Source organism: Microtus ochrogaster, chromosome 19 (assembly GCF_000317375.1).
Source record: "Microtus ochrogaster isolate Prairie Vole_2 chromosome 19, MicOch1.0, whole genome shotgun sequence".
NCBI classification, from domain to species: domain Eukaryota; kingdom Metazoa; phylum Chordata; class Mammalia; order Rodentia; family Cricetidae; genus Microtus; species Microtus ochrogaster.
Genome location: NC_022021.1, coordinates 59,987,337 through 60,003,674, shown reverse-complemented (window position 1 = coordinate 60,003,674; position 16,338 = coordinate 59,987,337). Strand labels below are relative to the sequence as shown.

Here is a 16,338-nt window from a genome sequence, read left to right as displayed (position 1 = left end):
ACCGACACCCCTTGTGTAGATGGGAAGAGTTAAGCGCTGCCTTCGGCTATGGAGATACACACGGAGTGAGCTAACTGCACTCACTCTTAGGCCACTTCCAATGGGAACGATGGGCTCCTCATTAAGGGTTGAACGCAGAGCAGAGAAGGCAGCAACCACGTGTGGGTTTGGCTTCTTTCACATCCAAGCTTGCTGCAAAACAGGCCAAGCATGACAGGATGCTTAAAACCTCTAGCAGGGAAGGACTTGAGGGTCACATAATTATTTTATAAACAGATGCAAGACGGGAGAAAGCGACGGTGTTCTTCGCTGCAATTCAGAGGTGAGGGAAAACCAACTCGGGAATTAACGGAATTAATTTGGAATTTCAGAGATTTGAAAGCTTTCTAATACCAGGGTTTTCAACTTCGTGATTTCAGGACAACCCCGCTGCTGGCCTTTCCTGACCTGTTGTGAAGTAAATCAGGCACACTAATGTGGGCTAACAAGTCTTTCTCACAGGGCTCCATCACCCTGCCGCCCCTTTCTCCACAGACATGCCTTTCTACTGCAACTGTCTAGCCATCCTGCGTCAAAGCACACAAAATGGCCACTGTAGCCCTGCGTTACCGCTCATTAGATCACAGGTTAGTCAAGTGGAACTGCCCGGGGTTCCCAAAGGAGGGCTATACTTCAAAAATCTGTCCATGTCAAATGAAGAGAAAAACCCCGAGCATGGGGTCACCCAGATCAATGATCAAAAGAAACTGAGAATGAAGGAGAAAAAAAAAAAAAAGCACACTTTTGTTTTGTTAAACACACACAGGTCTGATTTATTAGCAGGAATACGGAGATAGGATGAGCTCCCCCCCACACACACCCCGGTTTCAGTTTTAACAAAGTAATTTGCTTTAATTCAGGTCCCCTCGGCTGTTAAACTGCGGACTTTTTAAAAGTCTGCGACAAATTCTTAAAATTCACGTCAAAAGAAAGCACACATGCAGGGAATCCAGTTTTTAGGAGGACTCTTACATGTTTCCAAAAAAACACTTGAAAAGCAATAAAAGTAATGCGAAGTAATCCACCTTTAATGCTGAGGGAGATTCTATGTAAATGTGGACGATCTAGTGCCACATATACGCTAAAATAATACCAGCAACCTCTTGGGCCTTCAAAGAACAGAGTAGGCTGTCAATCACAGGCCATGAAAGGCAGATTTCTGGGCCTCGGGAAGGCCACCAACCTCTGCAGGTGGCCCACACCTCTCCACTGCCACCCTCATTTCTTGCCCTCTTCAAGGAGCATATTTTACACTGGCTTTTGCAGCCTGGGGGAGGAGATAATTTAACAGTACTGCAAAGATGGCCTGCAGAAATTGAGCAGAATAACAGACCGGTTTACCACAAAATTTGTTGTCAAATGTCACAAGTGAAAAAAAAAATCACAAGATTTTATTTTTCTAGATTTTTCCTCATAGAAACGCATCTAATGGTGAAAGAGAGAGAGAGTTTTGACAAGGATACTATTAATATATGTTGGAGTGAAAGTAAGACAAATACAGTGCGTTCTTAGAAAAATTACATGTTGTATGCCGTCTTCAGAGTTCTTCCGCCCTTTGTCGAGCTACCTTTCTTCCTTGTATTGGAATGTAGTCTCTAAGAGCATCCGAAGTCTACGGGTGAAGTGCGCCTTACCTGGACATCTTTCTGTTTTACTTTTGTCAATCTGAGGAACACTCTCGAGGGCAGGCCCCCAGCAGGTGCAGTTCAGAATTAAACATCATGGGGACTCAGATCTGCCCTGTCAGGAGCAGGGAAGACAGGGGCACTGTGTGGGTTTAGGACTATCGCATTTTACAGATGAACAAACAGATTCTAGGTCGGCCTGCGAGAGCTTACCTGCTGGTAGGACGAAGGACTTTGATTCTGATTGCTGCCCGTTCGCCATTAATCATCTCCAAACCCAAAGATGAATACCCATTAGGTTCAATACTTTACCCTAGGTCCCAGTAACTTCAATCTTACAGGAGCAATTTGACCTGGGAAATGCTGGCATGTATACACAAGTAAATGCGTCAAGTTATTCGGCAGCAGCTTTGTTTATGAACAGAAAAATTCAGAAACGGATTAATTTCATCAGTAAGGGAATGGATACATAAACACTTGCAGGGGAGGTCATGACCTGGAACACACAGATCAGTGAAAATGGACGAACCAGGACATACATATCCAATACCCATACTCTCAAACATGTAGTTTGAAAGAATGTTACTATAGATACATTACTCGCTTATTTTGATAAAAAGCATGACGAACAATTTCAATGTCTACATTCTACTTCATGGCCGTTATCTTCCCTTCCCTAGAAACATCTGTCGGTGGAGAAGCAGGAAAAGGTGTTCTGGATAAGATGTGTACCAACTTGGAGACGGCATTGGGTTTTCAAGGAGTGAGGGTGGGAGACAGACAGGAGAGAACTAGGCACGAGCTTCAGAGTCCTCCTTTATGGTCCGTATCCGGACGGGGGGGATCTGAAGCATGCGGTGCAACGTTATCATTTGTGAAATCGTCCACATGGCAGATGGGTCAGAATACTCCAAGGCTGTCTTCTGCACTCATCTATATGCTTGGAAACTTTGAGAAATGAAATATGACTGCCTGAGGCTCACAGCTTCATCTTATCACACACCAATCTTTCTCGCAAAATCAGAGAGCAAGGTTAGTCTGAGCTCACTTGCATGACTCAATAAGCCGCCTGAAATCCACGCCCTAGAATCACGCGTAACAACCTGAACTGACCACATCTCACTGTACCCATGCCTTTAAGACAATTATATTAATATGCATTCTGCATTTCATTTTGCTCGTAGGCAAAATTCCACGAGATTGGTGTTTCCAACCTTTTGACATTTAAAATTTGGAGTCCAACTTGCCTTACTGCAGACAGAGCTGCAGAAGAAAGCTGAGCAGAAAACATGGTCAGAAAAGAGAACCACTCTTCACTTGTCTGTCCTCCTTAAAATTTTATGATTTTATTAAAAGATTCTATGATATTCCATAGAAGTCCAAATGAAAAGACATATATATTCACAGAAACTTAAATGACAGAGGAGTGGATTAAGCTACCTTTTTACATTTACTTTTTAAAAGTTACAAATTTGTAAATAAACTTCAATTACAGAAGTTATTCTAAAACTAACCCCAATGAAAATAAATCTAAGAATCATAGTCATATCTCTTTCTTCAACAGCTGAAAGATATATTGCTTTTATGTTCTTTGAGTCAGGGTTTCACTGTGAAATCCTGGATGGCCTAGAACTTACTACATAGACCAAAATGGCCTTAAACTCAGAGATCTACCTACCTCCACCTTTTGGGTGCAAAGATTAAAGGCATGTAAATTAATGTTCAGCTTTGATTATGTTTAATAGTATGTTTTCTTCCAGTTGAACATTAGCATGGCTAAAGAATTATATGCACACACATAGAGGGAAAAAACCCAAAATTATATGGCACATTCTAGCTCAAAGCCAACTAACTACTACTAATAAAGTTATTAGGATCTTTATATTTCATTTTAATATATAAAGATGTTAAATTATAAAATCATATTGACTGTTTCACCAAAAACAATCTCAATGGACTCATAGCCAGTTAGTATAAATGATGGAAGACAGTCTTTACTTTCTGTGTATACATTACTTGAATTAATGTTGTCAATTACCAAAGGGATTCCACAACATTTAATCAAAAAAGGTTAAATTTTCCTACCTCAAAAGAGAAAAACTCATTGGATAGAGAAATCTCTATAAATAAGGAAAAAACAAACAGCTGGGCAGTAGTGGCACACACATTTAATCCCAGCACTGGGGTGTCAGAGGGAGGTGGATCTCTGTGAATTTGAGGTCAGCCTGGTCTACAGAGTGAGTTCCAGGACAGTCAGGGTTGTTACCCAGAGAAACCCTGTCTTGAAAAACCAGGGAAAAAAAAATTTAAAAAGGAAAGAATAAATCAAAAACGAAAGAAAACAAGGAGGTTCTGGTAAGACAACAAGACAAAAATTAAAAGAAATCAATAAAAATGGAAAAACAAAACAAAACACGGGGCTAGAGAGATGACTCCGTGGTTAAGAACATTTTGTGCTGGAACACAGGTATGGATTCAGTTCCCGCCACTCACACAGAGGCAGAGGATCCAGCACCCTCTTCTGGCCTCTGTGGGCACCAGGCAAATGCACAATACACATAATACATATAGCAAACCACTCACACACATGAAATAAAAAAATAAATTTAAAACAATCAGCCAACCAGAAAAAAACATTATCTTAATAATAAGCCACTGCTCAAGTGACCTTGCCACCTCATGTTCTACCTCAAAGCTCATGTCCCCCCTTTCACTAAAAACTGGGCTTATTAACATAAAAGTTACTGAAAAAGTCAGAGTGACCTAATTAAAAAAAAAATTAACCAAAGGATAATAAGATGTCCAAACCTAAACCTAACTAAAACCTTTATTGGCCCAGATATAATAAGTTTACAATAATCAATCTCTGATCATCCATTTAAATAATTCAAATTTTAGAGTTATCCAAGAAAATGGGCAAGTACTAGTATAAGTGAAAATATTTATACAGAATATAAATCTTTGTATCTGAAAGAGAGAAAAGTGTATTTTTCTTAAGAGTGTGTTTTCACATTTTTAAAAACCAGGACATCAGGGTACAAATGCTTACTTTTGCAGAATAAGAGTGATGGCATTGAAGCTTCGACTAAGGGCATGGCAGTAACATGCCCATCTCGAGACCCTTTCTGGTTTGTCTTTATGCACCCCATAGTGACTATTCAAGCTTTTCTGTCAATGTGGCGTGCTATCCTCTGATGAGATCTCCTTGCTTTTACAGAACAGCTAAAGAATTAGAATCCTGCCCTCAGCTCTTCCAGAAGACTTCCTTAGCAAGCTTGGTCTCATTTTGTTCTTTTGTTCCCCTGTCTATAAAGTGTGTACAAGGTATCCAGATTTTCCACGTTGGCTCCTTTTAACAAAGCCCTGTTTTGGCTTGACAAATTATTAGTCATAACTTTAAAAATAAATATTTGACAAATTCTAAATGTTAAAATTATACGCTTCCACGCAACCTCTAAATTATTTCACAGCTCGTATACAGAACCATCTTCCCATATGGCTCAGTTGGCTCAAGTTCACATCTATGAATACGATCCCAGATATCTGATGGAGCAACTTCCTGCCTAACCATTATCTACACAGAATTCTTTTAAGACCTAAAAACCTTATTTCAGGTGTAGATGAAATGAAGGAATCTCTCTCCACTGTGCTTAGACAGCTGAATCTGACATTCACATTTGTTAAATTATAAGCCTAAATAACAACAAATAAAATTCTTAAAAACTTTCCTTGTTGCAACTGTGCAGTAAGAAGTATCTAAAATTTTTGGGTCAAAGATTTATATGCATACGAATTTAGACATTGGCTTTCTAGCAAAGAAGGTAATTGTCACTTTATTCTTAGAAAACATGGTATCAAAACATAGCAGAGATCATGATGGATTCAGTCAGATGAAAACCATACATCCTTCAAAATGAGATGCTATTTTCCATCAGACCTCATAGAACCTCACTGAAAGCATACACATGCACTATATCATTCTTTGAAACTACTAGATCAATTTCCTTAACATATAAGTATTTGTGTTTGTATATGCATGTCTTTATAAAGACCTTGTGGCTCACATACAGAATTCTACAGAAAGGGACATTATGAAACAAAGAAAAAAAGGAAGCAATTGTAGATTCCAGTAGATGAACCTGCAGGCAAGTAAGTTATCAGTGTCTGTGTGCACAGCAAGAACACCCTCTCTAAACTGTACCCAGTCTATTATCAGTGACATTGCAGGTGCCTCGGAGTGCAGCGTTTTGGTCCAAGCAGGTGTAACTCCTAGGTAAAGAACTAAGGTGGCCAGGGAAAGCACCCCTCCAAGTCACAGAGTCCTAGCCATCTCAGAAGTGGAAAGCAAGTAATCTTTTTTATTTCATGCTTTTGTTATTAGAGGTAAAAGGCCACACACATGATGTTCATATTTGAGCGAACACAGCAGAGGGTTTCAGTCATGGCCAGAAGTGGACTGCTTTCTTACCTGATTTTTCCATGCTGTAGTGAAGGGTGCCAGCCTCATTATAACTTTGCCGGCTCCCCAGACTTTCTGCGGTCTGGCTTTGCCGTGATTACTGGTCAAAACCTTTAATTACAGTATATAGTTTGTGCAGCTGCCTGGAAATTGGTCTCAGGGTCAGTGGCTCTTCCCGTTCCCCTCTTTCCATTCTTTTGAAGCAATATTGCTGAACGGAAGGCATTGTTCCAGCTTTCTGGTGTGCTCTGTCTGCTGCACAATATGAATAGCCTTGCAATCACTCCAGCAATTGGTTCTTCAACTGCCTTTAGGTTGTCAATTGTAATTCAGTGGCTTCAGCCACCTTTTCTTTCATTCTCTTGGGGTCTTTTATTACTTAATTTGCAATAATATTAAGGAATGTCTTCTTCAGACATGTCACTAATGCCTTATTGATTATGAAGCTGGGAGTATATTTGACTTTTCTGCATGTGCCTGCTACCATGTTTCACTATTTTTTTTCCCTCTGGACTTCTGATGCATCTCTGCATTTATCTCATCAGGAAGTTGTCGTGTAAAGAATTGGTCTTAATTCTGAATGTTTTCACTAAAGAATCTAATGAATTTCCCTTAAGATATTTTCACTGAGATTAACTTATGTACTTATAGCTAGAGCAAGTTTTGCAATTTCCCAAAGACACGCTCAGTTTTTAATAATAAGGACTAGTGAAGTTTCCATAATTCATTTGCACGCTTCATGCTCTATTTTTTAAATAAAAAATTTTAATTTTGAGCTCTCATCAACTTAGCTAAGAGACATGATCTGCGAAGAGAAATTAATCATGAACTTTCCAGACTCTTGAAAAAAAATCTAGACAATGATTTCAGAAGTTATATAAGGAAAGAAACTATTAAAAATAACTCCCAGGTTACCAAATCTAAAGGAAGTATTTTAAATTGGGAGGAGGGGGAAGAAAGAACAAAAACATCTTGATCTAATGAAGGAAAAAAAATCTTTACTGTATTAAGTCTCAAATCCTCAGCCCTGGACCAAATCCAGCATATTAACCTCTCTCATTAGGCTCTGCCATTCCAGAGAAACTGAGGGCATCTTTTAAACAGACACTATGTAATAATAATAATGATAATAATTATCATAATGATAATAACTAACGCTTATTGTGCTTTTTATCTTCAAAGCAACTTACTGACATTAACTATGTGTCTATCTTCAAATTAATTTCACTCGACAAATGTTTTATTAACTTTGTTAGCTAAGGACTGTGACTGAGTTTTCTTTTGAAAGTGAAATAAATAAATAAATAAACAGACAAATACTGAGTACTCCCTCTAAATGGTATTGTAAATTTATGCCCCCCAAATAATTTACTGTCTCCAATAAATAATAACGAAATATTGAATTTTACAGAATACAAATTTAAAATATGGTAGAAGGGTAATATATCTTTATAATTGCTTAAATCCATATTGCTTTGAAAAGACAAGAAGCAAATACTATTTAATAAAATAGTTCTCTAACTTCAATAGCTATGATTCTTTGTTAAAAAATATAAATATATAAGAAAAATAATTTTTAAAAGTCCTAAGTTTCACCAATGGAAGAAATGATTTTATTAAAGACTAAACTTGTTTTTGTTAAATTGTATTGATTAGTTTAAAACCATTTCAACTATATTCCCTCAGAATTTTATATGTACTCCTCCTCACAAGAAAAATATAAACAGAAAAGTGTCCACCACTAGTAAATGAAACAAGTTCACTATGGTTAAAATAGCCAATTACTTTAAAAATGAATTAAAAGATTATTATTTGGTCAGAAGACATGCTGCTTTCCACAGGGATTTTGAAAAGAAAACAGTAAAAGGGAACACTATTAAACAGTTCTCTAAATGACAAACACAAGTGAAAGTCCATAAAAACCAATCATTTGCAAATACAGTAATTAACAGCATAAAGCTCTAAAAACCTTAACAAGGGCAGAGAGCTGAGGAGCCACTGCCTAGATGGTGCTCAGCAAATTCAAACAGCAGGTCTGGAGCCCAGGAAAAAGCCCACGTTTTTGTATTCCTCTAGATGGGAATGGATGAGATGAACTAAATAAAGACAGATCCCAGCAGTCTGGATAAAGCAGGATCTGGAACACAGACACAAACAAGCCATAATCTCTGTGCTTCAAGGGGCTTACAAATTTCAGGAGTTGGCAGCAAAATTAAGATACAAGTCATTTTAATACGATCTGAATAAGTCTAGCGTGCTAGCAGACATCAGGAGCGCACACCTAATGTGGCCATGGACACTGAGGAAGACGTTCTGATGTGATGTCATCTTGGGGGAATTTTCCTGGGAAAACAGGAATACCGAGAGGTAACTTGAGCAGGAGAAAAGAAAGGGGAATCCAGTTACAAGGTGCAGAGCATCTAAGATCTGCGGAGTGTCACTCTGCTCTTGGAGAAGTTAGAAAACGGTACCACGTGTACCAAGGACCTCACAGAAAACAGGGACAAGTTGGTTCTGTCTGGTGTGCAGAGAGAAGCTGGGTCAGAGCGGGGCAGCTGAAGGCAAACTGCGGCACGAAGATAGGAAGCTGAGGGCGAACCACTGAGCTCTGGGGGGGGAGTCTTTGCAGAGACTAAGAGAGAACAAGACACAGGAGTGTCTGGACACGGGCAGCAATAAATGTCTTTACAGAGGTTCCCAGGGTGTCCAGCTTCACACGAGGAGCAGATTTGTCAGCACTGGAGAAAGGGAGAAAACGAAGAGGAGATAGTTCTTTTGAGCATGCGCTGTCGTAGTTTGAACTGTTTCTTTCCTCCCGGATCTAAATAATTTCCTGGGTAAAAATGTCCCTTTCTGAAGTAACAGAGTGGTAAGTGGGAATTATTAGCTTGCAGTAGACATGGGACACTCATTGCCTAGTGGATCACGGGTAACGTGGGAGAACGGTGACAGCAAGCTGGATAGATGCACAACGCAGGAATTCACTTCTCTCCTCAAGGACTGAACACAAAAACTTGAATGGCTGCATGACACGTACACCATACTTTCAGTACTCTGAGCTCAAAAGCTGCTCTTTAAAAATGTACTTTTTATGATAATATTTTTTTTTTCAACTAATGAAGAGATTGCTAACTCAGCGTTTCTTACAGGTCAAGAAACATTTTTAAGAAACAACTGAGTCATTCGCTGGAGAAGGGACTCCCAAACCCTGTCATTACCTCCCCAAATTTAATTGTAACAGTGTGGAGTACATCTGTAAGGAACGGACAAAATTATCTCTATCTCTTATATCATTTTAGAATAAGTGTATGTCCCATAGGGGAGTTTCCAAACTGCTCACACCATAGGTATGTGCGCTGCTGTATGAGAAATCAAATCAGTATTCGAAAACGCTGCCAAGAGGCAGGTCAACATGGAGAACTCTTCAGAATTTAAGTATAGCACACTTCCCGATGAAAACACATTTTCCTCCGTACACAGAAAGTGACATTCAGTCAAACTAGGCACTTTATGCAATTTAAACATTTTCTAATAAAGATATCTCATGATGGAAACTCTGAGACAATCCTTGTTTATTTGTTCCTTCATAGACCTAGCCTATAGCCGAGCAATAACAAGACAAAATGAAAGACGCAAACTAGAGGTGTGTTACCGTTATTATATTTTCATTATTATTATTAATTATTATCTTGGTTTTTGTCTTGCTTTGTTTTGTTTTTCATTTTTTCAAGACAGGGTTTCTCTGTGTAGCTTTGGAGCCTGTCTGGGAACTTGTTTCGTTAGACCAGGCTGGCTTTGAAATCACAGACAGAGCTCTGCCTCCCCTGCCTCCCGAGTGCTGGGATTACAGGCCTGCACCACCACCACCCAGCTGAGGGACATTACTTGGTGACACATATGAAAAAAAAAAAAAGGGAAAAAGCATGCAACGTGAAGATTTTCTAGAAACCAGAGTTACAATTAAAGGTGACAGTTAAGTACCATAAAAAACACACGTATCCTTCCAAAGTGAAAAGCCTAAAGATTAAGTACGTAGTTCAGAAAGTTTGAACGGCTATATCCCCAAGAAGCTTGGTCCAAGGAAGCTGGCATCTACAAATGTGCTCATCAAGACGCCTCTCACATTTCTACTCTTTGTATTTCCAATAAAACACTGAGTCCCATGCACACTGCATTAAAATCAGCAGACACTATAATCACAAATTATAATCACAAATTTTAAATGTAATCTTGATACTCTAATTTAGACCCTGGATTTTTCCAAGCTATAATCAATGAAGTATGAAACTAATCAAGTCACTTGACCTTGTAATTCTGCTTCAAAAACCTGGTTCATGTATTCATATTTTATAATTAATTATTGTAATAATAAAAGATATTCAAAATACATTTTAATTTCAGAAGCATTTCTGAAAAAGTTAGGAACTTTTGGATCAAGGAGACCTGTAAAAGACCAAATCAAATGAAACAGCTAAAAATTAGGGCTGTTTCGTTCACGTTGACCAAATGTGTCATTTTATATGGCCTGGTAAAACCAATAAAATGAAAATAAGATTTTTAAAAAGCCAGGAAGTAAAAGAATGACAGTCAGCAACTGTGGAGAGAGAAAATAGGATTACATTTATTGGGTATTATATCAACTTAACTTCCCATAAAAAAAAAAAAAAGCTCCTGATCTACTTAGTAACTTCAGAACTGAAGTATGCTCTCCAAAGGGAGTTGTAAAACAAATTAGATACAATTACAATTCAATACAAATAAAAAGCCAATCCATTTACTCTTAAGAGGTCTCATTTTATAGCTTCACCATTTAAACTAGACCAGATTTTCTCCTAATCAATGAAGTGGGCCACTTGGCATAAGCTTAGGTTTTTCTAGTATGTTTTCCACAGAGAAAAAGAGATGATATGAATACATCCTGGAAAACTGCAGCAACCACATCTCCCTAGAGCGAATGCAATAAACATCTGCTATAAGGATTGCCTGGCCTTTCCAACAGCATATAGGGTGTTCTTTCACCCAGATTTCCCCAGGGTGTTTGTTTTGTTTTGCTTTGTTAAAAGCCAATGCATGTGTCTACTACAAATTCTCAAGATAGAAAACCTCAAAATTTTGGTGAGCTGAACAAATCAAGACCAGGTACATTACAGAAAGGGAAGATAGGCTGCCTACAAGATCCCACTTGCTTCTCGAAGGGCAATGAGATAGCTGGGCACGTTGCCCGCTTGTGGGTTATGGAGTAATTTTAACCATTGTCTTCCTTTCTTAATTCTGTATTCCATATATACAGACAGCAACATGCACAGCATGAGATGGGGCTCAAATATTTGACTTCCTGATGATCTCTATCTTGTTGGAGTCTGGCGACTAGTCACCTTTCTCCTGAGTCTCGCTGGCTTCCATTCACTGTTGAGTTAACAAACAAGTGAATTCTTAAATTTTACTTGAGTGACAGGACAAATCCTGGCACATTTCCCCCAGAAAACATGAAATATAATAATTTTCCAGAAGAGAGGAAACACCAAGCCTAAGTGTACACACTTTTTCTTGACTGTGTCGCATTGTTAGTGTGTCCTATTAAACGAAAGCATCTCCCTTGATTTTTGAGCAGAATTTCTTCCTTAAAAGTCATAGATACTTTGCGGGGTAAAACACCATCTTTTTAAGGCTCCAAAGCCTTACCAGCTCATACACAAACCCGCAGGCACAGACAAACAAAACACTGGTGAAGCTGTATAAGACATGGACATATAGCCGGGCCGTGGTGGCGCACGCCTTTAATCCCAGCACTTGGGAGGCAGAGGCAGGCGGATCTCTGTGAGTTCGAGACCAGCCTGGTCTACAAGAGCTAGTTCCAGGACAGGCTCCAAAACCACAGAGAAACCCTGTCTCGAAAAAAAAAAAAAAAAAAAAAAAAAAAGACATGGACATATGGTATCTTAACGAAAGGGAAGAATAGCAAAGAGATGACCATGTCTGAAGATATTTCTAAATACATGCCTAAAATATATTTCAAGTAACATGGGACTCTGTTTGCTTTTCAATCTCCTACCCAGGCCTGCTGTTCCCAACCAGTCTGAGGGCATTGTTTATACAACACGGAGGATTCAGTTTCACAATTCCATTTTTATGCTAACAATAAGGTACTGATTTAATTCTGAAAACATTCCTGAGACTATTTCAACCAGGTATTATATAAACACACCATAGAGAGTAGCCTCTTTGCCATCAAGAGAAAGATGGGATGTTTCCCACATTTTCTTTTCTCAGCCGAACTGAAGCCAGAGTGAGCAAGCATTTCATTGTGCTTCTACAAAGCTCAATGTCTTCGTAGGAATCCACCCCGCCACCCAAATCCTCCCAAATGCTCTGCTAACATGTACCTATAGGGTGTATGTTGATACAACCACAAGGGAAAGTGCTTTACTTTTAGGACTTTTAGTACCTTCAAACTGGTATTACATAAATTCTATTTACAAGCAAAACATTCTAGGAAAATCAATTTAAAGTTGATATAAGTGGGAAGGAAAATGAAGTTCTCATGCATTCTAGTATATGTACAAGTTCGAGATTATTTTCAAAAATATCTATGAATAGTCAATATTTATAGACATCAGTTGGTGAATCAAAAGTGAATATTTGTGCTTTTTCTTTAAGGCGAAATAGCTAGTTAATATACACAAGGAATACTCAGGAGCAATTAACTGCGAGAAGCTTCTTTTATTCAATGTTTCTCCTACAGAGGGTTACCATGGGTCATATGTTAAGTTTAAATAATTTATCTGGCGGGGCTGGAGAAATGGCTCAGTGGTTAAGAGCGTGTACTACTCTTCTAGAAGATGCAAGTTCAGTTTCCAGGATCTGATGCCTGTAGCCTCCACAGGCATCTGCACCCACATTCACAAACCCATAATTGAAAATAATAAAAATAAATCTTTAAAAAAAATGTTTTGTCTTGACTATCTGATGTCTAAGAAAAAGTTTACTTTTTCCCAAAAGAAAGCAATTCTGTCAGCTCCATCTGACCTACATCTGAGTCATGGTTAGGTTGATACTTGCATCTACCGCTATGTCATACTGACATATCATACATACCTTTTACACACACATAACTATATTGTCTATATGTACTGTATATCAACAGTTTCCATATCGCCTACGAGAATGAAGATATACTCCAAGTAAAGCACTTCACAGCATAAACAGATGTAGCTCTGGTGACAAGCCAGCACTGCATTCTAGAACATTCCCTTCTACAGACAGAAAGTCTCATGGCAAGAAGCTAACATATGGAACAGGTCCAGGAGGCACCACAATCGCAGTGCAAGGCATTTGCACGGTGACAACCAAATGACTATCTTTTATCTTTTCTTTCCTTCCTTCTGTCTGTCTGTCCATCTGTTCTCCCTCCCTCCCTCCCTCCTTCCCTCCCTCCCTTCTTTTCTTTTTTTGTTTTGTTTTGTTTTGAGACAGAGTTTCTTTGTGTATCTCTGGCTGTCCTGGAACTCATTCTATAGACCAGGCTGGTCTTGAACTCAGAGATCTGCCTGCCTCTGCCTCCAGAGTACTGGGATTAAAGGCGTGCGCCACCACTATCAAATACATTTTCCAAACTCTATAAAGTGAAAAGGCGGTAAGTCTTGAATGCTGAAGGAGGTAACTACAGATAGCTCTGAGGGCTGAGTAGCAATCACTGCTTCAGCGGTTCTTGTTTTTGTTTTTAAACAAATGAGAACTATCTCTACACAGGCCCTCTGCCACTTAATACTGCAAAATTAGAAATTATTGCCCAAATTAATCCTATGCACTTACAACAATCTATTGAGAAGCCAGACGCAAGCTCTTGGCCACGGGTCCACACTACATGTGAGGGACGGCTGTAACTGAATCCCGCTATGCTCTTGGCTCCTTGTCTACTTTTTCAGACTGTAGGGCAACAGCACTCCTATTAATAATTTTAATCCTAAACCACTCGAGCTGTTACAGTTTTCTGAGGGAGAGGAGAAGAGACATCCTGCAGAATCCAGGGCAAATACATCAGGAGGTTTGAGTCCACTGTCCCTGAGTTATAATCTATTTACATATTATTTAAGTGCTAGAAATCAGAAACTTGGCTCATAGTGGCACTGTTTACCCAAAATAGCCTCATACTTTCAAAGGACAGAAACAACCTAAGAAAGGCAATTAGGTGAGGAAAGAATAGAGCCATATTAAAATGTAGTTGGTGGCATGAAACTTGCAAGGTAAGACATCAGTTTTTCAGCCACACCAAGTATTTCAGAGGAAAATAACACAATATTTGAGGTCTGGTAATGTGTGGAGAAACGGACAGTGTGTCCCTCTGAAAGGTGGTGGACAGGGATTAAATTAAAATGCTGTGAACTAGGCCTTTACCTCTTCAAAATAAAACAGAAAATACCCAGGCAAGTCTTCCAGTTAAAGAAAGAATTTGTGTTTTACAAGCAAGATCAGGAATATAAATATGAGTCATCAGAATGATAACTGGTATTCTGCTACCCGTGCTAAGGATGGGGGAAATGAGCATGTCCCACACATTCATGGTTATATGTCTTCCTAGATTCCAATGTGGAGGCATTGGTTCAATAAACAAGCAAACCAACCAAGCAGAAGGAAGAATAACGTGAATGAGACATGTGTACCTCTTGCACTGAGCGCGCTGCGGGCTTGTCTTGATGATTGGCCAATATTAAAAAGGGCAAAGTGCATAGCTGTGGGTGCTGAAGAGCAGAATGCAGTTCATTTCTAGCCGTTTCTAAATCATCCTCTGAGGAGGCACTGTCTAAGACAAATATTACTCCTTGAGATCCTTGGTAGTAGCGGCTCCAGTATTTCCGGATATTATCAGCTCCTGTCAAAACAAAATCGGAATCTATTTTAAATAGTTCTCATCAACTTAAGAGCGCCCCAAGTAGCAATTCCTACTGGAAACCAATGCGTCTTTTCAAACACAAGTGCTAAAGTCTGTGGTACAAAACAGTCCAGGAATCTAAGAATTACACACCACGTAGGTAAGGGCATTATAACCGCTGGGCAAACACAGTCATGAAGCAGAACAGACGTTTAAATTGTTCTTCATGCTTTTCTATCAAAATAAATAAGAGACGACCAGGATAATGCTTCTTTTATTAAAATCAAAAGAATGTACAGGTCCTAATGAACTACACTGTCCACAGAGACAAGAAAGCAATGTGACCAAGACATTTACCACAGTATCTTAAGATCCCACTTCTGTTAAGTTTGGTGGTGGTTTTTAATAGAATAATGCTATGCTTGGTTTTATTCCCCCAAGGGTTCACATGACAGAAACTTAAGCTTTTAAGTTTATGTTGATGCTACTTGGAGCTGGGGCCTACGGAGGTGACCAGGGTTAGAGAAACAAGGGCGAGGGCTCTGTGACAATGGCTTTACGACAGGAAGAACGGACAGTCACACTTTCCCGCTCAGTCTCTCTGACCACTGATGTCTGCTGCTACATCAAGACAGAGTGCAACCCTCACCAGATGCGGAGCTTCAACCTGGGACTTCCCTGCCTCTGGGCCTGCCGTAAATTTTTTTCGTTAGAAATTGCCCAGTCTGTATTTTGTTGTAGCAACAGAAACTGGACTGAGACACAGAGCTGAGTGGCCTTGTTTAACTTCACATAGAGAGTTATTAGCATAATAACTTTTTATGTCAAAATACTGAAATTTGCGAACCACTAAAATCTTGGCCTTTCATGTATGTGTAAATCCACTTGGGTTTACTACTCATGAGGAGAAAGAAAAGGAAACTGAGCGCACTCCTGGTGTGGATGGGACATGGTGCTTAGACGAGAGGTTTGAGAAGGCCAAACGTTGGTATTTCTAATTGAACTGTGTTAGTAGCCAGTTTGCCCAGGAAGGGCACAGGCATCTCCCATTACACGGTAAGTCCTTTTATTTGTTTTGCGAAAGTGAGGGGCTCTCTGTGGGTATCTGCAGTGAACAGAAGGGATGCAGTTGGTTATATAACAAGAATTAGCTAAGCAATTTACTGATCTGCAGTGTATGATCCAGTCCTAACCAGTTGATAACTATGTTCTAGTCATGCATTGAACATTTAGCTTCTACGTGTGACATACTGTGCCAAATGTAAGGGACCAACAGTGCAGGCTAGAGTTGGGGTACAAAAGCCACTTATGCATATTTCTTCCCAACTCTGTGTTCAATGATTTTA

The 16,338-nt window shown here is 39.2% G+C and overlaps 1 protein-coding gene across 2 annotated transcripts in view; it reads right to left on the bottom strand.

Annotated features, from left to right (window-relative positions):
- Nucleotides 1–16,338, bottom strand: part of Arl15 (ADP ribosylation factor like GTPase 15) — a 362,674-nt gene that overhangs the window by 169,725 nt on the left and 176,611 nt on the right. For both annotated transcript variants that reach the window (XM_026783835.1, XM_026783836.1), the window contains exon 4: nt 14,784–14,992. In XM_026783835.1, coding sequence (XP_026639636.1) covers nt 14,784–14,992 — 209 coding nt within the window. The remainder of the gene's footprint in view (nt 1–14,783; nt 14,993–16,338) is intronic.